This window comes from Anser anser, assembly GCF_964211835.1.
Source record: "Anser anser genome assembly, chromosome: 8".
Taxonomy (NCBI): domain Eukaryota; kingdom Metazoa; phylum Chordata; class Aves; order Anseriformes; family Anatidae; genus Anser; species Anser anser.
This window is the reverse complement of record NC_139728.1, coordinates 1,710,576-1,736,669: the sequence shown is the minus strand read 5'-3', so window position 1 is coordinate 1,736,669 and position 26,094 is coordinate 1,710,576. Positions and strand designations below refer to the sequence as shown.

The window sequence follows — 26,094 nt, the reverse complement described above, 5'->3', positions numbered from 1 at the left end:
TGTGCTCTGTCTTCCCCTTCCCTAGTCTCTGTCCACAGAACGAGGTGATTTTGGACAGCCAACTTAACGTGGGGGAGCCACCTGGAATAAGGCACTTTGTTCCTTTTATCTATACAACTTCAGCCTCCTGGCCTGGATTTAATACAACAAACTGGCCGTTGTGGATGTGGTGCTGAAAAGGTTCTGGGTTCCCAAAGAGCTGGGCAGAGTAGGAGCTGGATATGCTGGGCAGCTGCAGGTCTGAGCCACTGCAAGCCCAGCAGCCCCACATGCCTTTGTTAAACTAAAATGGGGGAAAACCCACTTCTCCCCATCCCCACAGTGCTGGGCTGACACCGCAGACTCAACAACTGCGCTACCACCACACTGGCATGCCGGCTATAACCCTTCAAAGACAGCCACCCACAAAAGGCAGAGGCTCAGCATAGGATTAAAAATCACCTACAATGCAGCTGATCACATGCGGTCCAGCAGCAAGCACACCGGACAGCGTGACCATGAGACTTTGGTAGAAGGGATGAGACTTGGTGCTGGTAGCCAGGTGCTGCCAGCATCACTGTGTGTGTGTGTGTGCCTTCCACTGGGTAGGAGAAGGAGGCGAGGACGGTGCAGATGACAGCAGGGCTGTGGCTGGCCTCACAACGGCAGCAAGGGGTGGCAGAGTTCGGCACACATCCCCTGGGCGGGACAGTGGGGAGGTGAGGGCCGCGAGCAGCAGTCCCGCAGGAAGAAGCAGGGGGATGACAGAAGGTGAGTCAGGAACTTGTAGGAGAGGGAGTACACAGATGCACGCTGTAGGAGAGCTGTAGCTGAGCTGCTCTTAATTATGAAATTCCTCTTTGAAGCCAGCCACTTTAAAGCATGGAAATTCAAGGCTACAGTTTCTATTTTATAACGCAGAGTCAAAAGCCGAAAACAGAAGTATCTTAACAGTTGTGTCCCTTCTTTTCATACAATTTCACACAAGTGCTTGTACGCATATAAAGTCAGCCCTAACCACAAGATCCATAGTAAGTTTTTCAACAAAATAATCCTTTAGACACAGATAAATCAAGCAATAATGACACAGGGACACCATAGAACCATTAAAAACATCACCACAGTTAACAAGCCTGCTTGCTTCCACAAAAAATAGCGGTGAATAATCATCCTTCAGTTAGCACTTTAAAAAAAAACATGCCTGATGTTGCTTGCCTAAAAAATGATGGGAGTGGAAACACTGTTTTCTTGCCAGGTTATTTTCATTTTGAGAAGAGAAATAACCCAGGGAAAGATGGAAAAAAAGAATAAATAACCACGAGGAGGAAAAATCCTTCATAATTATGCTGTTGCCTCTGCTTTTCTCACTATCAGTTTACTCTCCTGTACCACACTGTGCCAAGCCACTCTCTGGCAGGGCATCCTCCAGATGAATCAGCACAGTGGCACGCGGACTCTCTAATGTACATCAGAGGCACAGAGGAGGTGTTTGATATTGTATTTATGAACAAATCAGAAACAAGAGCTTGGCAGGTTTTTTTTTTTGTTGTTGTTGTTTGTTTGTTTGTTTTTGGAGGAGGAGAAGAACTAAGGGAAAGAAGATTGTATGTCAGCTTTGGAGAAAAAAACACTTCATCTTTTTAAATTTCATATTAATTGCAGATTCTGTTCAGCCTCATCCTCTATGTGATAAACTAAAACGGCACACAAATAATCTGTAGATTTATCCATCTCTCAGAAAACACAGTATGAAAGACCGCCTGTTCTCCTCAGGACTTCTTTGCCCGTCACACCGCTGCACGCAAGGGAGGAGGGCGGGCAGTGGACAGAGCGCACTGCCTGGCAAACACAGCCTGGTGCTGTGTCCCCAGCCCAGCACACGGCTTTTCTTAGCACAGGAGAAACTGTGTGTTGGCAGTAGCACCATAAGGATTCGTTCACTTCACTAAAGCAACATTGACAGATTATGCCCACAGGCCTGCACGCCACCACCACTTCATAGGCAGAGCCTCGTACTTGGTTTTCTCCTGTCTGCAAAGCCTCACCTGTAAACCTTTCTTTTTTTTTTTTCTTCCCCCTTTCAAAATAGGAAAACCAGATATGGGAACCATTAATCACCCAAGCAATAAACCTTAATGTCAGCTGAGGGGGAAGATGGAAGCTGAAGGAGGGGAGAACAAGACAGTCTAGCACATCTCCTGATGAACTAACAATATTACATCTGCAACTGAACTGTAGATCATATCAGATCATCATAAAGAATGAAAATTATTATCTTTCAAATATTTCATGGGTAAAACACTTTAGTCAGTAGATCATCAGGCACATAAAATACTGATACATGCAAATAAGCTATTGTATACCTCGGCCACAGGATTTAGTTGCTAAAAGGGGGTGTGTGGGGTGAGGGAGTGCTCCAGTGGAAGAAAAAATATCTCCAGCATGCCTCCTGTAGCTCCTGCTTCCTAACCTACAGCCTTGCAGCAACTGAGAGTTGAAAACAAAACTGGAACCTTCTGCTGTGGTAAAGAATATCAGAAAGGCAAGCACTTTGCCATTCCAGGCTCTGAAGAACACAATAAATATACAGTTACAAAGGCTGGTCAAATACTTCAGAGCTTGGCTGTATAGTTTCAGAAGGACTAAGGCCTGGAGGAATAGCTACAGTCGGTCTTACCTGTAAAATAGGAGCAATGAAATGGAACCCACTGGCCTCCAACATCAGGCCACCAGCTGAGTGAATTAGAATTGTTCAGTTGGAAGGGACCTGTAAAGATCATCAAGTCCAACTGCGTGACCACGTCAGGGCTAACCAAAGTTAAAGCATACTATTGAGGGCACTGTCCCAATGCCTCTTGAACACTGACAGGCACGGGGCATCAACTACATTTCTGAGAAGCCTGTTCCAGCATTCGACTATCCTCGCGTTACAGAAATCCTTCCTCGTGTCCAATCTGAACCTCCCCTGGTGCAGCTTTGTGCTGTCCCTCGTGTCCTGTCATCAATTCCCAGGGAGCAGGGGCCAGCAGCACTTCCCTCTGGTCTTCCCTGCTTCAGGACATCGCAGAGAGCAATGGAGTCACCTCTCAGCCTTCTCTTCTCCAGACTGAACAAACCAAGTGTACTCAGCCTCTCTGTATAGGACATGCCTTCTAGAGTGGGGCACATCTTCTACAAAGCCATGCATCCACCAGTCCCAACAGAAGTCCTTCCCAATGCCTAATTACCTCACTCTCAAAAATGTGTTACTTACCAATTTTACATTTTCCTAGTTTTAATTGCAATCATTAGATCTTTCTATACATATTTTTCACATCCTGGGACGTGTTCCAAGTCCTCAGGTAGCAGGCATCTTCACTGGATGTAAGTACTTATGTAGCTGAGTTAATAGACTGACCTGGCTCTCATTGTACAATGACAATTCCCAGACCTCAAATCATTCCTTCCATTATTTTAAATCTACTTGAATTTTTTCACCATCTTTTCACTTGACAGAGTACTCCAGAAGAAGGCTCACCAAGAAAATACACGGAGGTCATTCCAATTCCTTGCTGTTGGTTTGTCACACTTTTTCAATAGATGAACATACAAGTATGATCTGCCTAGCCTCCTCAAAGGAACAAAATGCTTTGTGTTTTTTTTTTTTTTTTAATTAAAAATGGTGTTCTGCACTCAAATTCCAACACTGTTGGCGATAAGAAAACGCATCATTAAATAAAAGATTGATTTCCCCTTGTGTTGCTTAAATGAGTAAAAGTGCTTACACCAAGACAGGGATGCAAATTTCAGGGGGAGTGAATGAATGTATGACTCAGAATGAGCGTGTGTGGGTATGCCTGAACATAGGGATGCACCTGGGGATGTGTTTTCCCTGTCTGTACATATATGGACTTTCTGAACATCAGACTACTACAGTGAAACTACACAAGACTTTGAGTACTTCCCTCAAACAAACTTTGAAAACTTACTTAAACTGCAGTCAAGTACAGATTTTTTAAAAAACAGAAAGTAATCAGTAACACTGAGTCTGATTTTATGTTTGGATTTGACTCTGTACCTAAAACTGGATTTTTATTAACAATAATCAGTGTTTATTTATCTATTAATAGATTGCTTATTGCACCTAACTTTATATTACAGATGCCAGGCTGAGAAATTAGGTATTACTTTTAGATATTATAAAAACATAAATCAAATGATGTATTCTACATAGCTCTGCACACAACATGTCTCTGGGACACTCACTATTTTTCTCTGACAAAATGTCTGTAAAACACCTAGGCTGATACTGCTTTAGCTGGCTATATACTAATCGGTTGCAGAAAGCTGAAGCTTCTGTCAACTGTATGAAATTAAAAGACAGAAGACTATGACCCTTGGTGTCTTGTTTACACAAATCAGGAAAAAAAATCAAGAATTACCAGTAAGAATCTTAAAATACGCCAGATGTATGGTGTAAGTGCTGCTACAAGTTACTGTAAGTGAAAGGTGTTGCTTTCAGACTTGAAAACGCCTACTACAGAATAACCTCTACGTCAATGTGTTTGCAGCTCTGCAACATTCATTTCTAAATGAATTACTTTATGGAGAAAACCAAAAGGCAGAAAACTAAAGAAATAGGGGTCAAATTCCTCCTGTGAGATCTACCTTGTAAAATTATCCAGAATGTAATAATACCATGTTATTGACTTAAGCACAGTTCCCTGTGACATGCTGCAGCTGACCTGTAATTTTTATCCTACATGTTGCCAGCACTATTAAAATGACACTTGTGAATGTAAATTAAGCTCACAAAGGGGACAGATTGTATGATTCTGGTTTCTCTCAGATGCCTGTAGGCTATCACAGGTTCCATATGTGAAGTAATTATGTTCACTGAAGGAAAGAATAAATGCTGTCAAATTGTGTAGTGAGAGAGAAAGCAGCTATTATATTGCAGTAGTCACTGGAGCATTGCCTCTGAAAGTGGAAAGACGTATAAGAAAATAATAATAAAATAGAAAAACTGGTGCAGCACTATATTAAATATAACCTTTAAATGAGTATCTGCTTTTGAATATATATTACACAAAGTTAATATTTCACAAATAAAAGCATTTCAACTATAACAGCATTTTCTCCCTCACATCCAGAGGGCAGGGCACAGAGCGCCTACCAGCGGGAGAGAGGGTGGATGAGCACCCTGCAGCTGCCGGCGGGACACTGCCCTGTCCCTTTCCCACCTGTGCCCACCTCCTGTCCCCAGCATGCTCACACGGGGCAGCAGCCAGCAGCCCTCTTGGCCACCTGCAGCAGTGCCTGTCCACACCAGGAGGGACCGGCGGTGGCCCCTTACACGGACCCAGATCCGCACCCAGCAGCAACCTGCCTCTCCAAGGTGAGATGCAAACGTTTTGCTGCACTCCTGAACAGCACCTACCTAAGGCAAGAAACACCAAACACATTTGCTGAAGGAACAACGCAACACAAAGGGTAATGTTTGCAGGCAGTTCTGTTACGCTTGGACCTCCACGAGCCTACCTCGTGGCAGCACTGCCCGCCAAACCTGGCGTTCATGACTAACAGGTGAGGCAATGGCACTGGTGTGTCACACCAAAACTGCAGCTCGTTGACAACCCTTCCATTTATGTAATGTTACTTCACATTTCTGGTTTTGTGGAAATAGACACTATACATTTCTGAGGTTTCTTAGGAGAAGAACTGCCAGGCAGCGGGGTCTCCTCGGACACCACCTTACCGACTGGCTGCTGCATTGGCCATTTCCCACCAGGGAGCCCCGGGCTCCAGCAACTCGCTACCGCTTTGTCCAAGGCCAGCTTGCAACAGGCTCAGCACAGAGCAACATCCAGACCCGCACACGAACTCAGAGCAAACCCTCTGCCCATGCACCAGGGCTGCCCTACAGCTCACACCTCTGCCAGCACGCTGAGAAGCCAGCCATGGCTAGCCGCAGTCAGCTGGCCACCTTTTATGCTCCTCAGCTCCTGCAAGGAGGGGACTGAGGTGCTGGGGGCCAGTCTACCTAGACAGAGCATAACTCAAACACGGGGCAAGGCGACAGGGCTGCAGGCAGGGCTGCCCCCAGCAGTGCCCCCACGGCTGCCCACTGCGGGCAGGGGGCACGGCACAAGGACGCGCTCCCTGCCAGCAGCTCCTTGGCAGGCGCATGCCGGGGGGGCGGAGGGGTGCTCGTGCCTCAGTGAATCACTGCATTTTGCAGGCTATTAATACCAATTCGTCACAGATGGACAGGCAGCTAGATGGGCAGACAGACAGCCTGCCTGTTTTCAATTAAATGCAGTAGCAGCCATACAATACACCACCGCAACTTCTTCTTTAAATAAAATTGAAATCAACTACCATTTCCTAAGCAGCTCCAAACTATTAAACAATTGCTTGCAGGGTGGCTCGTATCATACGCGAGAGGCTGAAACGTAAGGTAGAAATGAGAGGTTTTTCTCTCATTCACAGCATTGACAGCAACTATAATGTATGATTCTTTTGGATGCACCGTGGCAGCAGCAGGGCGAGGATCATCCGGCACTATTCACTAGTGAAATTGTTCTGCACAAAAAAGAGAGAGTCGAACCAAAGATCTCGCAGTCATGGCAGGAAGGAGGGAAGGAGAGAAAGATGTGGTTTGCTCTTACAGTTTTAATAAGGATTTGTGGGGTAATGTTGTGTAAAGCTAATACAGCTGGATCTTTAATAATAATAACTAGAACCAACTCTCCATGTTAACTGACCTTTAAATATTATTGTCCCTTTCAGTTTTACCAAAAAGACATTTACTTCATGAAAGATGTTATTCAACTCTGTTTAAAGATCCAATAGGCTAAAATATGCTAAACTGACATTTAGAATTATCTCATAACACTTTTTACGATAACTCGTATTATTTCCATGTGATTTGAATGTGACATTTATTATTTTTTAAAAATGTATTTTGAAACCATTTCAAATAATAGCCAGATATTGCCTGGACATTCAGGTTATCTGTAATGATATTAGGACCTTTCTCAACAGCTGAGTAATTACTTCCTTATTACGCTCAAGGCAAGTTGGAATCACATGCCCAGCCCGAGATTTAAACCTGCATCACACAGGCAAGGGAAGCATCCAGACTGACATTTTACATACCTAACCACATTTTTTATAATAAGGAGAGCATCTGTGCTATATTGCCTTGATAATCTGTGAAATGAAGACAACTGGGAGCACCAGAAAAAAAAAATAATAAATCTGTTGCGTTAAAGGCAGAGGGGCTCGAGTACAGGTAGACGTATTGATTCTCTCAAGTGTCGCTATTGCAACCATCTCCCCAGGCAGCAAGGCACACCAGCGTGCCGGAGCCTCAGCTACTGCTGCAGGGCTGAGCGTGCAGCATTGCACATTGCACCCTGCCAGCCCACAGAGGACACGAGCAAGAAGGAAAAAAGGAGGAGGAGAGAGGTTCCCAACCTGATGCCCTTCAACTGGGCAGAAAGACAGAGGGGTCACCCAGCGATAACAAAGGCACAAGCAACCCTTCATTTTTTAATGCTATGTTTTCTTACCATGCAGCATCACTTTCCATGCTGGGGACCTGCCTGCCCCAGGCAATGCATGCTACAGCCCAGCCACCCCACCGGCAGTGGGTCCCTTTCTTCAGGCATCCCACAGCCCCGAAGGGAAGGAAATGAGAGTCCCAAGAGGCAGGCACAGCCCCAGGAGTACGGGGATGCTCTGCACTAGCTTCAACTCATTACATGTGTGAATCAGAACAGATTGCCTGCATTCCGACAACATAGACAAGTGAAGACATGGTAAGCATAAGTTCAGTAATAAACATCATCCAGCAACCTGTTTATGCACTCCTATTTTTAGTATTTCATAACGAAAGAGAAAGACGTGGTCACTTAAGTGACAAAATGCTGTTAGATGATTAAAACTAGCATACAGTCAGCAAAGAACCAAATTAAAAGCCACCAAAACAGAAGAAAAGACAGAAAGGATGGATTAAATAATAAGAGGAAAGTCTAATATTTTCCATAAACACATGCTAGTTACAACATGATCATAGGATGTGTTTTAGGTTCAGGTCAGCTCTTATTTCAACCACAATATTTTTAACATTAGGAACCTAAAGCAGAAAAAAATAATTTTTAATTGGATATTGCAGTTCATTTCAATTCAGCTGGCAGCAAAGTATATGCAAAATCTAAACATAAGACTTCAATAAAATACATGAGATAATCACAGCATATCTAACACTGGTGGGTAGCTCTAGTGTGGAAACAAACTATCAGTATTGCACCTTTCAATGAATTAAAAAAACGTATTATCTTTCCTATTTCAACATTTGTTTTGTGAGTTCTGGTAAATTCTAGGTCAGATATTGTACACTAGACAACAGAAACAACTAATTATGTTAGAAATCCACAGCGATAAGGAAACTGCACAATAAATACATTATATCCAGGCAACAGCAGAAGCGAAGTTTTTATTTCATTTGCTGTGGATTGCATAAGTTGGTAAATGTTTTCTGGCAAGTGTCCTTCAAATTCCAAAAATAATACATCTATTTCATAGCATTATCTCATTTCTATTATATTTGTTTATATCTCTGCAGTGAAACCATATTGTTATTAAGGGTATCATTATAATAGAAAATTGCATTAGCTTTTAAAACCCTGTTCTATTTTATGTGTATATAAATAGAAACATTATGATCATGTGAGAGTCCCATTTGTCCTTGCTATACTCTTGACACTGGTAAATGCAAGCAGAGCACCAAGCCTTTACCAGTACTTAAAATATTGCCCCCTTTGATTAGCTGTGCAGAAATCTTCTCTGCTTCTACCATGCAAAATCTCACCCTGCTGGCTATATGCTCAAAATGTGCCAACATGGTGCTTCTCTTTACCTTTGATCACCAATATGGGTCCATCTATGTCTTTATTGGCATGGTAAAGCAAGGCAGAGTCCACCAGAAGACTGATTTCTGAAGGTATTTGGGTGGCTGATGACAATAAGGTGGCTGCATCCCAGACAGCTCCTGGGGAAAAACAAGACACACTGTCACTATGAGGCAAGCTCAAGCAATGTGCAGCACCCAAGTTTCTCTTCAGGTGGACTTTGGGCAATTGTACCTGAGCGTGCGATGCAGAAACCTGCTCTCCATACCAACGTGTCTCCCCAGCGACAGCAGGAGCTCTCATATTTTCTTGGATAGGATGGAATTTAATTTCAGTCTCTCTAAATGTTTTACCTAAGCACTGTTGTGTTTCTTACCCGCTGCTGGAGCACCCAGTAGTTCAGGGAATGCAACTGCATCAGATATCCCCGTCAGGTACACCATGTAACCAGGGCTGATGTGTAGTGCTGTGCTCTGAGAAAACCCAGAAGAGTCAGGTCTATAAAGTGAATCGGGATAATAACAATATTAATCACAATCCATTGAACTAAAGTGGAATTAAATACAAATTTTCTGTTTATATAGCATGCGCTGAATGGCAGCAAGTTAGCAGCAGCCATTTTGGTCTGGTTTAACTGCCCCACATCTGGAGAACATTATTACAGAATCATCAGCGACTTGGCCAGTACCCAATATGGAAGCAAATTTACGCTCTTTTCTCTAAATATCAGTACAGCCTCGCTGAAACATGCACATTTCTCTTTTCTCTTCTTGAAGTGTTCTCTTAAATAGTTTCAATACTGTAGAACTTAGTTGGGATAAACCACTTGTTTCTGTTTAGAAAGCAAACAAAATTGGATCAAAATAAACTGATTTTAAACATTTCATTTTAGCAAAGATAGTTTACGAGAGTCCGTGGTAAAGACAGTTATTCCCTTTTTTTAAACAATATAATTAAATAGTATTTCACAGTATAAAAGTAAGAAACAGATTACTAGAAAGTCGAAAACCATATGCCCTTGTTCCTATATAAATACGTACACATAAATATGTGCTTATCACTAGTTACTACCAATTTTATATGAAGTATAATTTGGTCTTTATTATGGTTGCTGTGCTTGAAAAGAACCTCTCCACTTATGAAGAATCTTTTTTTTTTCTTTTTCTTTTTTCCTATAGTAATGAAAAAACACAGTTGTCAGCATAATATCCTGACATTCAGGATGCCAGCCTGTCTCTACTGGAGTCAGATGTGAAAATAAATAGATATTAAACTGTCAGTCAATGAAATTACAAAGTCAAGAACAGCTCTAGCTGAGATCCTGTGTGTTCTGTTTGATGGACACAGGTGTTTAAGTGTTATGAAATCCAGCAGAGCCTCAGAGTGAATAATGCACCTTCCAGCAGTCCCACATTAGCCAAAAGAGCTGCAAGGAGCTTCCCTGTCATCCTAAAGCCACCGAACAATCGATGTGGTCTCACAAAGAGGCCAGAGAGGCCTTTCAGGTTTATCGGAGCTAAAAATCTGAGAAGTCTTACAGCTTGTGTCACAGCATATGTCCAGGAATCAAAGCTACGCTCCTCTAAAACTGCAAAGGTTAGTCCCACTGGCTTTGCATACAAATCTGAGGCAGATGCCCAAAATCCACATCATTTATTTATTATTCATAAGGCACTTAAAGTCAATCATCTGTCACTAATAAACATTAACACTATTAAAAATTAATGATCACCCTACAGCATGCCGAGACAGATTCCTCTTTCTGTTTGATAAGTATTGGAGCAAAGCACGTTGCATTCGTTTACCAATTCTTAAAGTGTTTATGTGATGTATAATATTGCTATTTTGGCTCCTCCTCCGTGCCCTGATGACCCCCTTCTCCTGGGATACCAAGAAATGATCAGTCAAGTGAGAGGAGCTTGAAAGGATGGGCTTAGATACAAATATGTATCTGCAGAGATGAAAAGAAATCACGGATTCAAGGTTATCACACAGCACACATCATAAGCCTTTGCAATTACAGGGCTTTTTGTCTCCCCTTCCACTCTCCGCTAAACAATACAGTGTCTGCAACAGGGGGACACGCGCTCCTGTGGTCTCTGCCGTACAGAGGGTCCCGGCTCAGGTACCACACCAGAGGTGGACAATGAGGCTGGAAATAGCAGCTCCAATGAGACTACCCAAGAGCCTCACAAGCTGGAACAAGAAAAGGCTTCCTGAAGTGCAACTGAAAGAGGCAACTTCACCAAAGGTCTGCACAGTGTCGCAGGGCACTTTCTTCTCTTAGTGGGTGGGAGGCAAAGACCACTGCTAGAGATGAAGAAACAGCTTGCACCTTAACCCTCAAAAAGGACATTCCCTCTAGAAGAGAAAATGATCCCAGGCCCTTCATCTTTTGTGTTCAATTTTCAAATATAAATCTTGGGGAATACATTTTCCCCTTGCCTTTATCCCACTTCTGTCTTGCACAGGCAAGCTTTGTAAGACTGCACTGTCTCCTAACACTCACATAGTGCTTTGTCCTGTTCTTCATTTTAGCAACTACTAAATTGTGGGAGTTCTGTAAGTATGTGACAGGTGATCACTTGATACACAGTTAATTTTGTTAAAATGGAGATAAATAAATCTAACTAAACCTGCACGAAAGAACAGTCTATGAGCGTGTGCATCAAATGAAACTAACCCCATGTTTCTTTGAGTTAATATCAAGCTGCTAAAAACAAGCTAAACTTAAGGTCTCAATATTAATGACACAGTGGGAAAACTTGTCAAGATGGGAGATGTATTAATCTTCCTCTCGCAATTTACACCATAATATTTCATTGCCAAATCATTTTTCATACAGAAATGGTGATTTAAGAAAGAGAAAAGGGTTGTAAGTAGGATTGAAGGACCAGGATTCAATCTCCCTTCTTTCTTTCCTTACCCACATCTCATGTGAACTAACTAATGAAGATTTGCAAAGAAAGTTTTGCAGGCTATCAGAGCTAGAAATGTACAGACAAAATGGAAAAACATAATGCCAGAGCACCACACTCACTGTACCAAGGACCAGAGGGGATCATGTTACATACGCACTGCCCTCATATCAGCTTCTGACATTACAAGTGAACCTTGGTGCCATTAGAAAAAAAGCTGTCATCAAAATTTAGTTCTGCATTTCAGGGAGCAGCAAGTCAAGAAGTAACTCATGCAATTTCCTCATCAAGATCTGACAAATGCATATTTATTTTATTTTTTTCAGACCAGTAAAGACTGATACAGTGCCCGGTACACCATTTTTACATGTGCATATCTCCAGTATTTCTGCAGAGCCACACAACCATAGGCAGCTCCATGAGCCATGACCTGGGAACCCAGACCATATCCTGCAGCCTAACACATACCAATAAGCCCCACAGAAGCTGTAATTAAACAGTTTTGAACAGAATTAAGACAGAAAGCCTTCTAAATCTCAGGCTGAAAACCTTGCTGCTTTGAACAGTATTATTTAGTCATACCGTCTTGTCCTGCTGCCCATTCTCTACTGCCAACAGGCTTTGTCCTAATTTGTCTCTTTTTTAGCTTAGAATTCATGCACTGTGAAGCCAAGTTGTTCTTTTAAGGGTGGTGGAAATTACAGTTGAGAAAAGATATATTAAAGCATCATTATTCAAACATAAAAATGCAATGAAATTGTTAACCAGCTTTCCCTAAGGTGAAGGTGTTTATTGCTAAGTTTTTGCATCACAATTACATTCAAACAGACAAATGCTAGGCTAAAATAAAGCATTTATTTTCTGAATCTACCAAGGAGAAACGGAAAAACACCTTGCAAGTAAGCTGCCTCATAGCAAATACTTACCCTAAAAGCTTTTCTATTAAAACCTTAGATTTTTAAGAATAATTTTGAGAAAATGAGGCAGCTAAAATACAGCACCTTATTTTCTTTTCTGAAGCATGAATAACTTGCACTGACTTTCTGCAGTGGGTAGGTTTGGAATTTATATTCACAAACAAAACCTGATGCTTTTTTACATTACGCAACCCCCCTTTCCACAGACGTACTGCAGTTAGCACAGCACAGACATCTGCAGCCACCAGACGTGTCACATGTACATCAGGATGTCTATTTCCCGACTGCCGTTCCCAAGAAGGCTCCCAGAACCACAGGGTCTGCACATTGCAGGATTTCGTGAGCATTTCATGTGAAGCTGAACTGCACTTTGGATGGGGCAGTGGCATGCAGGACACACAATGCTGCCAAGAGGTGCAGGGCATGGTGAGGTGTCTGGCAGGTTGGTGACACCACAGACACAGCCCTTCCTGACAGCCCCTGGTACCCTGAGGTGGCTCAGGGCAGCACCAGCCCATACCAGGGGACATTCAGATTAAATATAGCCAGGGACTTCCTTTTTATCTTCTGGCACAGGTGACTCAGAGGATAACCGAGCAGGATGTGCTACGGCCCATACTGGACCACGAGAAACAGCAACACTGCAGCTCCTATATTTCTAAACATAACCAAGGGCTGCTCTCTATCTCCTTCCTACAATTGCCGGACCACAGACTATGGGCCATCTGCCCGCAGATGATTATCACAATCTGTGAACAATTATAGACAGGATATTTCATCTTAGGAAATGGCAAAGTTAACAAAAAAAAAAAAAAAAAGGTACTAAAAAAAAAGCCAGAAAACATTCAAAAAGCAAGCAAAAAAACTGTGCTCGGTCGTTGCATGGAGCCCTTAACCCCAGCAGTGCTTTTTTCCCTGACTCACCACCATTCACAGCTGCAGAGCAGAGGTGACTGCTGCTGCTGCTGAGACCATGGTGGGTGCAGCTTCAGCCTTCTCCATGCCCAGAGATGCGAGTCTGCTGCCAAACAGAGAGGGGTGCTTCCACCACAGCACAGCTCCAGCTCACACCCTGGCTGGGAGATGACAAGGCCCTGTAAAGCCCTGACACAGCTGGAGTGAGCTTTCCCCGGGTGCTTCTGCCGTGCTCTGGGTGGGAACCTCCAAGGATGCCCAGCGGACAGTCCTGGACAAGGGGAGCAGCTGGGGATGGCACTGCTGGGCTGCCGCACAGAGCCCATGCAATGAAGGGCACAAGGCGTGGAGTGACAGAAACCATGCACATGCAAAATATCCTGCATCAGCCTCCAGCACAGCCTGAGCAATTAGTGGTTTGTTATAACAGCTCAATGGTACTGAAAGTAAAAATCCAACTGCCTTAAAACAACAGATACTCTCAATTCATTTCTAATTTATGCATTCTTGTCATATAAAAGCCACTTGCTTAAGCTGCTTTTCTATCTATTTGCAGTCTGTTCAGACACACAATGCTCAGTAGGGGTCTGTCTCCATGATTCATTGGCTCAGATTTCCTATAGAGTTTACATGATGTCTACTAAGCCCCATACAGTTTTGTATCCATTATAACCAGGGACAAGCAAGCAGGGCTCAGGAGGCTGAGCATCCATCTAAGAATAGCTTCCTGTCTTCCAGCTTTCTTCACAACAAATGAACAATGGTTACATTTTACAGGCTAGCACTGCATGGTGAGGGGAAATTATAGGAACTTGTCTGAGTTAAATAAGGGAAGAAGCATTTAGAGTGAAGCTCCTTAAATGAGCAGGTCAATAACTAGTTTACTGAAACCAAGGCACATAGCTAATGAGAGAATAAAGAATTATTCTTGTCAAGAGAGAAAAAGATGCTGCCCTAGTTTTGTGCTAAATAATTACATTCATTATGTTTAGGACAGCCCTGCAAGTGGTCTTTTGCACTAGTAAATTCATTAGCAAAGCTAATAGGCAAACCACTATTGGGGCAAATTTAAACGATTGCAATAGGATGGATGGTAAAGATGGGGAAAGGTAGTATGAGAGCTAAGAGCCAAAGTCAGCTTTAAGTATAATTGAATTTATCTTCTCATCAACTTTAAGGCCTCCTTCTGGGCTTGAAACAAGGAGAGGAAAAGCCATTGAAACCGAAGGATATTCACTTGATTGGATTTGTTGCTAGCTTTTCCAGCTTAAAAAGCTGTCTTAGCTGACCTCTTGACACATGACAATGATTATAAATCCAAGAAAAATTTAAATGTTAACTAAACTAGCTCAGTGTTTCCAAATGACACAGGACCTCAAATGTGTCAGGAAGCCATCTCCAAGTAGAAACACTGGAAAAAGTAACAAGGCTTTGCAACTTACCCGAAAGTTGGTGAAACTCAGCAGGACAAGAGGAAGGTAGGATGCAACTTCTCTAGACAAGAGTCACAGTGACAAAAGAGCTGCAGAGGAGGACCAGGGGAGGACCAGAAGAGCAGCAGTGCGTGGTCCCCTGTTAGCACTGCAGAGCGGTGGTGTTCCTCCCTGGCGAGCACTGGTGGTGGTGGCCTCTGTGCCTGCTCCCAGCAGAAGTTCCCAGAGGCCATCCGGAGGTTGTGGTCCTCCTGTCAGCTGACTGGGGAGCCAGGTGGGCACCTGCCATCTCCTAACCCTGGTGGGTGCACACACCCCTGCTGAGGCAGCTGAGGTCGCGTGGTCTGGATGCTTATGCTACAGCTTGGAGGGGGGGACGCACCTTTGAAGTACAGAGGGGAGACAGTTGTCCTCCTTTCTGCACCCATGGTTCACACTGAGGAGCAGTCTCAGGGAACACAAACCAGATTTCGGGTGACCATAAACTGGGAGACAGAGCCTGGGAGTGCTCTCATGGGCTCCATCTGCTCGTGCAGGTTCTGCCCACGGAGGCATGCTGAGGTGGTCTGAAGCAAGCAACCAAAACACACACACAGTAATATACATCGAGTCCTTTCGTGTGCACAGGGATTTCACTTGTGCCACACATCTTCCTGGGACAGACACAGCTTAGGTTCAGCATGCCATGAAAGCACGGGGGGCTCTCAGACCCCTCTGATTCAGGCTGGCTATGCATTTATGCAGACGCCAGTGCAATAGCTATGTTTAGCAAAGGTTTTCTCCACAGATAAATTTCAGATAAGGAGGTTAGAGTCTGATAAAATCACCAGAGGAGCCATAGGCATAAGTACCTCTTCTTTAATCACACCTTGCCTAGACCGTAACCACAGAAGCTCCATAGCCAGAAATATAGCACATCAAGGTGAACACGGAAAATTATGGAAATCAATTTAGCGAGGCTACGGAGCTCAGCAGTGGCATGTGTGGGACCATACAAGCCACAATGGCACTCATGGCAGCATCAGTGCTAGCCCTCATTGCCAGGTCGGTCTACACAGCCTGCCCCGGCCTGCAGCGCAGCCTCTGGTGGTAGGGGGTCATGGGCAATGGAGACAGCTTCTGTTCTGGGCCTGAAAGAGCAGGAAGGAGGTTGGTTTTTTGTTTGTTTTGTTTTGTTTTTAATTTTAAAACATTTTTTAGCATTTTCAAATAGAGATTCCAAATTGCTTTTTTCTACTAAAAATGAAAATGTGTCATGATTGCAAAAGGACAGTTATTAAAACAAGAGAAAAAGAATCCAAAACTATTTAAGCTTTTTTCTCTGGATGTAGAATAAAATGCGTTTAAAAATAAAATAATAAAATAATAAATAAAAACATAATTTCAACTGTCTCATTCAGGTTCAACCAGGTCAGGTTTGTCAAAAAAACAAAAAGCTGTTATACATCAAATCTGTGTCCATCTGTTTTAAACGGACACTCAAGAGTATTAGCCAAAGGCATCCAGAAAGCAGCTTTTCAGTAATTGAATTTGGGAAAGACAGAAAAGAAGTAACAACAATGATACCCGTATCTGGAAAAAAAAAATAAAAATAAAAACATTCTTTGCCAAGTGGAAATGGGAATAAATGTTCTTGGCTACTGCTGCAGCCTGAAAAGCCAGAAGGAGCCTGAGGCTCCCCATTAAACCTAGTTTTAAAACTTCCTCAGCTGATCTCTTATTTCTTCTGGCTAGTTGCCTTATCCAGTCAAGTTAGAAAATCAGGATCTAACTCTCAGTGAGAAATTGGACAGATATTGTACATCTGAAGAAAAAGAACCAGAGAATTAACTGTCGAAAGGGTCTCCGCCTTCATCATTTCTTTTGAAAATGTCTAAGTTACCCTGGCAACGGTTCCTAGCTGTTATCTGAGCAGCAGCATGGCTTCTCATTTTGCCCGGAGAAGCTGTGGATACCCCTTCCCCGGAGGTGCTCAAGACCAGGTTGGACAAGGCCCTGGGCAACCTGATCTAGTGGGTGGCATGGAAAGGGAGGTGGAACAAGATGATCTTTAAGGTCTCTTCCAACCCAAGCCATTCTATGATTTTCATGAACATGGGCATACTGCAGGTGCCGCAACTTGACCCCCCTTGTTGCCCCTCTGCACGTACCACAGATGGGTCTAATAAACACAAACTAACAGCTTCCCAGAGGAGAGTTTTTGGTGTTAGGAGCTGCTTGTTCACCACCGTTCCAAAACGCGTGAGCTGACCCCTTACATCCAGCCATCATGGTCCACCTAACCTGTCAGCAGCTCTATAGTGTGTGGGGTGCAACGTGAAAGGTCTGTTGACAGAAGAAAACCAGTGATCAGCAACCTTCTTCCCCTACCTTCTTTCATGCATCTACAGCCTTCAAAACCAGACTGGAAAGGTTAAAAAAAAAAAAAAAATCTGAGGTCTCCAGAAAGTGACAAAGCTTCCTTCCTAATGAATTTTTAACTATTAATTTCCACGGGAAAGATGAAAGCTGGAAGATAACTGTTAAGCGTGCAGGAAGGGTGTCAAGAGGTGTTTCGCCGAGGACAGGTCTAACAGTAAGTAGGGAGAATCTGACATCTTGTTGTCCCAGAGGTCAAGAGTAGACCTGGCCTTTCTCACTAGATTTTTTGCCAGCTATTAAGCAATACAAACACATTATGCACTCTTTTAGAGAGTCTAAAAGTTCAATTATATGGCTGTTCAAGGGTTGTTATGGTCAGAAAAGTGACTCTATAAAAATGTCCCCTTGTTCCTGCACTTACATGCTTCCTAAAGTGTCTGCTCTCTTGTCAATATACATCCATATTGCTCATTAATGTTAATATGAGTGAGCTATGCCAATCAGAATATATCGGCCCCTTAAGTCATACCTATTTTTCCTGCTAGCAAAGCAAACTTTTTATCTCAATAAGCATGAAAAAGCCAGCACAGGTGTGCAACAGTAATATGCATTATATCTTGCCTCATGCTATGTCACCACTGGTGAAGCTTTATTCTCATTCCAGAACTTGTACACTTGCTTAAGGTTAGTGATGAAGTGCAGTGCAGGTCATAAACAATCAAGCTTCATTTTCCACAACTAGACAGAGCAGTAGGCACTTAGAAAAAAAAATATATACTAGCTTGTAAATGGAACAATTTAATATGGAAGTAGCTGATGGCAAATAAACATTGAATGCTAAGGCAAATTCTCTGTCACTAACTGTACTCTGTTCCTTTCAAAGCTAGTGAACTAGAATTTATTCAATCATACCAAATAAATCAGTTTAGAATGTGAAATATATCCTTAAGAAGGAAGAACACTGTGCTCTTTCCTGATAAAAACCTTTTTCTACAGACAGTACACTAGCTAGGTCTAAATATGTGCAACTCTTGCTAAGATTTTCCAGCTACATAGCTGGAAACATACTATGCTGCCTTTCTTCAATATTCATTAAGTCATTTTTGTGGTAAAACCTCTTTAAAAGAGCAGAGCCTAAATGACATGAATGGCGAAACATCTCCTTGTGTAGTTCCCTCAGCTACCTTCCAAATACATAGGTTGTTCCTCCAAACTTATGATGCTTTCATATATGCTCTGGCCAAACATTTCTTTTTTAACCTACGTGATCATACTTGTTACTTACTGCAGCACATGGTGCTTGAGCCCAGTCTCTTCTAGCAGCTAAGATTTTATTTTCTGGCTTTATGCTGCTAGAAAGATTCATTGTGTATAGACTCCCATTGACAGGTGAATGCAGTCTCCATGATGCATCAGCAGAAGATTTCAGTTTTTATCAATAAGTTTAGCCATAGAAATCTATGTGTACCTCTGAGAAGCACTGTCTCCAAACAAAATCAAGTTGAAACCAAAGAAACTTGTGAAAAGACACCTATACTTCAAAAATGTGTTCTCTATACAGGGAACAGCAGTGGAGTAAGGGCTCTGGGCATCTGTGTTATCTCCATCCTTGGTGGTTTACAGGATGGGACTAAAAGAGGCTCTGAGCAACCTGGTCTGGCTTCAGGCTGGCCCTGCTTTGAGCAGGAGGTCAGACCTGAGCCCTCCTGCAGTCCCTTCCCACCCAACTTACCATGTAATTGTGCAGCCTGAGGTCTCATTCATCTTACTCTGCCATGCAGGTAAAAAGACCAAACTACAGCTCAGCTTTGCAGCATTTGGGTCTAAGGGAAGAAAAAAACACACCAAATTACATTTGGGATAACATTTCTAAACTGGTGATGGAAAAGCTAGCTAACATAACTGTATCTGAATTTAATTATTTTGTTTAATGTAACAAATTATACTACAATTTCACATGATCTATATTCTTGGCCTTTAAAACTAAAGATAATTTATAGATTCTAAATTTTCAGTTTATCCCTAAACAATACTAATGGTTGTCCACAGCAGACACAGCTTTGTCAGATGGGACAATATTGGAAATTTGTGGAAGAACATCTCCATCTAACTGCCTACCTGTAAATGAGAAATTAGCGTTCCTCCCAAGGGACAAAGGCTGAGGTTAATTAGGTGATCACTGGACAATGCATGTAAAGTTTTTATTGTGAAACATGACTTTACAAGGAAATGTATGTGCATGCCCACCTTGCCAGTCTGATGAAAAGTGAAGGAGAGTACAGTACATACCGCCAAATGGATGACGACTTCATATAACTTGTTCTGAAAGAAAGCAGCCTGTTGTTTACTGCATTTATCGACAATCTGTGAAAGTAGACCAGAAATCAGTCTAATTACCAGAGTGCCAGTTGTGCTTGTTAGCACCAGCTTTGTGACCAAATGTTATTCCACAGTTGTCACATCACAAGAGGGTTTCATTACTAACATAATAGTGAACAAGATCACATGCCTGGCTATTGATTGATCTGCCACACAAAGGAAGGACATTGTTGTCTCTATTATAACCAGTTACATCTTTGTCTGCTTGTATATGTGCTGGAATGTATCATGAGCAGTTGCTGCACCATTTCCTAATTTCTTCCTGTTAGCCCATTAACAGCCCATTATGACTTGCAGGCTTTGCCACCAGAGAAGAAATGACCTTGCCATAATTTCACTCTTCTACAATCTTCAAAAAGCTGTTTTCATCACCCTTCCTGTATTGAAAGCCTACAAGGATTGAGACTTATTCAACATTTGCTTTATAAATATATCATTTCTGTCAAATAGAAAAGACATTTTAATTCTTTTCAGATGCAATTAGGTTACACTGCAGGAATAATAGAAATATTCATCATTGCTGGCCCTGAAAGAACTACATCTTAGACCAGAGAAATATTCTACTAACAAGCACCTCAAGCAAAATGAACTAACATTGACCTTTGGACCATCAAGATATTGCTTTCTATTCACTGACCAGTCATAAACACAAACAATAGCTTTCAGGCCTGTAGTTAATATTAAAAATGAACAGTCTTGTTTATTTTTCTATGAACTCAATAAATATTATAATATAAAAGTGGATTTGTTTATCATTGTGAGCCTACGGAAAAATAAGCATGCCTCATCATCTTATCTGATGATGAATGATTTATCAGGCAGAACGTGAATCTGCTTCTGAGTCTATTTTCTTGTTTATGCTTGTTGAACAGATACAATTTAATGAAGAATATAAAGTACTTAAAAATCTGTCTACCATTAATAGTTTAATTAAACTGACATGTACTTCAGAAACAGAGAGACAGAAAACATTAATTTTGGCTATAAAGGGCATGGCATTATTAAAGTGCAATTAAAAACAACATTCACTTACAATTAATAGCTAAAACAATTTAATTATTTAACATTTGATTGTCAGTTCGGGCTAACTTAGCCACCCTAAGGTAGATATGTTCATTGGTCCTCTCTGAAGTACATTACACAGCAAGGACCCAAGCACAAGCTAACAAATCTCTCCTGAGCAATATTTCAGTATAAATCCCCTGACAAACATCTCTCTGTGCTATTATCCCCTGGTCTCTCCAGTGCCCTTGTGGTGCCTGTCTCCCACAGAAGCCCTCCCTGACCTCTCCACTGGGGCAGATAACAGTCCCTGCTGACGCTAGTTCAAAGACTACGGGATGACTGGTGAGCTGGCTCTTGGCTTTTAGATCACTTCTCCTCAGTAAAATCATTAATTTGGGTCCCTCAAATGTATACAGGCAGCTGTTTTCTTCCTAAACTGAATGTCTCTTACAGCTTTCTCTTTTCATCAAACTTGATCGAAACTGGCCAATTGGCTCTACAGTTATTTGAGAGAAGGTGCTGGAAGAGAGGAACAAAGAAAATCAGCTCACCCACACAGGTCTCATTTCTTTTGGCAACAGGACAAAAAAAACTCTACTGCAAAATTCAAAGTTAAAATCTGATGGTGCAAAGTGAGAGTTTGCCAAATAAATGTTGTAGGTCCACTTCCCGGAAGCATAGTCCTTCCTCAGCAAAGTAGCGTTAGAAATTTCATTGAAATCCAACCTATGTTTTTTTAATAGCACAGCAACAAACACATCTAGAAATTTCATCAGAATTTCAGGATCAGAAGAAAATCCAGGCCCAAGACTCGAAATGCAGGACTAGTCTGAATAAAGGGATTCCGTTCCTTAAAAGAGGCTTTGATATTTGTTTCAGAGCTATATTGAGAATAAAATTTAGGTTTTTCAACTTTTAAACCAAAAGTGAGAGAGCACTGTCCCTCAGTAACCCGCACAACTACTGCAAAGCCATCCATTTGCAACTGAAATAACCGTGTCTGGATTTCATCACTTGCCAATATGCTAGGCACCACTAATAGCTGGCTGTTCTGGGACATGTGCTTGACAAAGTTTGGCTTTAATGATTCCTTCCTGAGAAACTATTTCATTGAAAAATTCTCAAGAAACTTTAATTTTAACCACAGCTTTTAAAAAACAGATGTTACACTTTTCTCTTCATAGGCAGAATGTCGTGGCAAGTTCCCCTGCTCTCAGCAGGACTTCACAGCTCTCAGACAATCACTCATACATGCAAACAGCAGGATCAACATCTTATTAAAAAAGTACGCTTATTCATGAACGCAGTCTGGAGCAGATGTAGTTTAAGGACTATTTAACTAGCTCCTGTAAATTTGGTTTGCTTGTTTCCTTATTAGCTGAGGTGCACGAGTGGTTGCAACTGGTCCTACAAATTGTATGATACAGACCTCTACTACCAACCCAGGAGGAAAGGGAAGAAAAAAAAAAAAAAAGGAAAAAAAAGATAAAATCAGGAAAAATAAACAAACCTGCCAGCCTTGCAGGGATAGCTCACGCGCCCAGCACTCAGGCCTGGGGTTGGCCCCGACCAGCTCCAGGCCTTTCTGTCGCACTGCCGGTCAGATGAAGGAACAGCAGAGGACTTCACGTGGAGCTCTGGTGACAGATGAATATATTGGAAAACTGCAAAAAGGAGAACACAGTTTTATTCTTGTTTTTACAGACAGTGTTTTAATTACAAAGATTTGTTACAGTGCACCTGTAAATAATGTATATAAAATGAGAATAGAAGTAATAAGTACAAAGCAATGTATTCCTGCACTTAAATTTCTCCATAGAGAACAGTAAATTTCTCTTGATTTCAACTTCTCTTAAATTTATCTGTGGAAAAATGTGAATGAAGAGGGAAATGGCAAAGGGTCGGAGTTAGTAGTGTTCATCAGTTGTTTTGTTTTAGTGTCTTCCTTTACCTTTTTTCCCCTCTAAATAATAGTCTTATTTTCAACACAGTCACTATGCCTGCCACCTTCACATAAAAACACCTGCACTGACACAACGTAGGCTTTGAATCCAGTTATCCCCCAACAGAGTAAATATATTCATAAATGGTCAGAGCTAAAGCATTTCAGCCCACTAAAATAAATAATAAGAACTGATGTTCATTTGAAGGTCTTGTAAGGAGTTCCTCAACTGAGCTTGTTGAGCATTCGCTGGAAAGATCCCAGATACTGTCACCATAAGTCTAAGACCTGATTTTACGTTGTGCTAATCAGAGAAGGGTGATTCCTCAGGGTTTGGGCTCTGCAAAGTCTAACCACATTAAAACCTTACTCATTTTCTTTTTAAAACATATAACTCATATACAATTGCAGTCTAACATAGACCACCAGAGTATGTAGAACTGAGTATAAAGTTTCGAAGCAGATTTGAAAGAAAAATCAAGGAAGAGAGATCCTATACACTACTGGATGTAAGCTAGAACTAAAATCACTTGTGCCTGAACTAAGCTTCTTTGCTCACATGTGATTTTGCGTCAAATTGCTAGCTCCATTGGTAATCAGATGTTTTCATGTATGGAACAAAACACTGGCAATTACTGAGTTTATTTTCTTCAGGGTTTATTCACTGTTATGTGACTAATGTAGCCTAGAAATTCAAACATTTCATGAAATACTGTATAAAGAAAAGGTTGAAATTTGCGGTCAGTTAAATGGCAGAACATCGTATCCCACAATATTTTAAGTTTATATACCAAACTCCACTCATTCAAAATATTCTTCAGATTTTTCTTTCAAAAGATACTTTTACTTACAAGTCTACAAGTAATATATTTAAAATCACCATTTAAGAAGATATATTTGTATTTCTAGTTCATTTTTAATAGTGCAAAATTACATTAAAGTACTATGGACTTCTAGTTAATGGTTTGCCCCAAATAAGACTTCAGCAAAGTATGTTTGAAGCATGCACTGATATGGAGCCTTTTAGACAAAACTTTCTTAAAATATATGATTCTCTAGGTTGCTTTGCAATTGAAATGAAGGCATTGGATGTAGATTTTGCTATTACTGTGTTTAAATTAAGCTTGAAATGCCATACAACTGAAATAACATCAGAAGCTGAGCAGCATATTGTTTGGTTTCTGAATATTAAATGCAATCAAAAGGTAATAGTACTTATAGATTTTTCATATACAAACAGATTTATGGAACTGACGAAAACCATTTGCCCATTGAGCTTCAACAATTAGATCCTTTCTTCAGTGAATAATCAAATAAGTTTACTCAGGCAGCTTCTTTGGTTCAGTGCTACAGGTATACAGGATTTATACTTAAAGGGCTACTATCTGGTTAAGATATGCTTTTAAAAACCAAGTAACTTAACAAATGTCAGTTAAGATACTGAAATATAGAGCAAAAAAAATAAAGTTCAGAGAGTGTTCACAGCTGATAAAAACAGCAAGTCAGCAAGTTTCATTTTCATTGCTAATCACTTTTACTTTCAGGTTTGCATACATGAGAATGAAATTACAACACTCGAAGGCAATAGTATTTATTTCTACAGATCAGTATCTTTATATACTTTATTTTTATAATTTTACGTAAATGGTGCTGTTAATGTGACATTCCTGGAGAGCTTTTTTCACTTCAGAAAATCTCAGCTGTTCCTGATTCCTCTAAGCAACCTTCTCTCTCAGTATGAGAAGGCAGTTTATTGACCCAGAATTTTCTCACAATAGCTTTTCGAAAATTAGGATTTATGAGATGTGCATTAAGAAAATATGGAAAATTGTACTGCGAATTTTAGGAGCCCCGGTGCCTTCACAAGATGCATGATGTCTCTCCCCTTCTTCAGTCTCACAAGAATGCTAAATACAGATAAAGAAATCCCTTCTTTCAGGGGAGGAGAAAAAACCCACCCACACCCTTAAAATACCAGATCATGTCAAAACTGGGAAGGTTTTAGATGCTGTCGGCTGTGGCTTTATATTCACGTTCCGCTTGCCAATATTTTGGGTAGTATTCTGAAGCTGAGTTTTGATCCTTTAAGGACCTCCTATCCTCTAGGCTCAGGTTTGACTCAGTATTGGAAATGCCAGGACAGCAGCTGCTCCGAGAGCAATCTGGATAAATTTTCACAAGAGCAGCTTTTCCGGCAATATTTTAAACTAATTTGAACTGGGAAAAACAGGGAGAAAATAAAAAGATAAACACAGATCAGGCAAAGAACCCTGGAAGGGAAACATGGAAACCAGAAGAGGAATGGGGAAATAAGCACACGTGGAAGGACTGCGGAGCCAAGTGGGGAAACTGAGAGAAACACTTGGAAAAAAAAATCTGAGGAGCAGAAGGTTGACAGAGAAGGCAAACGTCCACGGGGAAAAAATGAAAAGGGCTGAAGTACAATCACAAAGAGGAACTTAAAAATAAAAAATAATGCTGAAAGGAAGCAGGGAAAGGACAAAGGGTAGAGCCAGAAACTAGCAAGGTGCTATATAAATATCAGCAGGCAAAGAGAGAGTAAAGAAGGTAAATTAAAAACAGAGATCCAAAAATCAAGGCAGATATTTTTTACAGAACAAAAGCCCAACTTATACAGCTTCACCAAGTTTGCAGAAAATTAGTTCTGGGGAAAGCCTGAGAAGAGCAACGAGACGCACACATCCTTTACCTTCTGAACCTGGCTTCAGGTTAACAGAGCCCCTATATATAGCAAGCCCAAAAATAAGCATCCAGCCTATTAGAACTGGTAAGAAGGACATTATGTAGCTACTGCCTTCTCCCCAGGAGCAATGCAATCTCCTTCTTTTGTGTTCTGCTTTTCAGAAGAGGAGGAACAACCAGGCAAAACATAATTTACAGTCTTGGTTTATCTGTATCCACAGCCCATCTGCTTACTCAAACCGCAGCAGAATGTGTATGTGTGCATTCAGAGAGATGGCTGTCATTAGACCAATGAAGTTAACCAACGGATAAAAGCCAGGATCAGATCAGTAATAAAGTTTACACTTCATTATGGATGTCAAAATCCTTGCTTTTTTTTTTTTCATGAGTATTTAGCTTATTGAATTTCACGAGCAAAACCGTCTCCAGTGAGCATTCAGCAATCGGTTACGTGGAAGCTCTAGCATTCAGTATTGAAACCTGAAAACAGATATTTCCTTAATAAATGTACAGAATTAGAAAAACTGGACATATTAAAATACATCTCTGTATTCATGGATGTACAATGATTGGATTCACGTCTCATCAAATTTACATTGTGGAATCTGAATATAGTATGATTAGACATTATTTTAACAACTACAT

General features: G+C 41.4%; 1 protein-coding gene across 1 annotated transcript in view; it reads right to left on the bottom strand.

The window, feature by feature from the left end:
• LOC310903030 (uncharacterized protein) overlaps positions 1–26,094 on the bottom strand; it is a 277,218-nt gene that overhangs the window by 59,645 nt on the left and 191,479 nt on the right. The window contains exons 2-6 of the mRNA XM_083845549.1: positions 22,315–22,468; positions 19,710–19,784; positions 19,153–19,243; positions 9,253–9,349; positions 8,885–9,016 (exon numbers count right to left, since the gene is read on the bottom strand). Coding sequence (XP_083701675.1) covers positions 8,885–9,016; positions 9,253–9,349; positions 19,153–19,155 — 232 coding nt within the window. The 5' untranslated portion in view covers positions 19,156–19,243; positions 19,710–19,784; positions 22,315–22,468. The remainder of the gene's footprint in view (positions 1–8,884; positions 9,017–9,252; positions 9,350–19,152; positions 19,244–19,709; positions 19,785–22,314; positions 22,469–26,094) is intronic.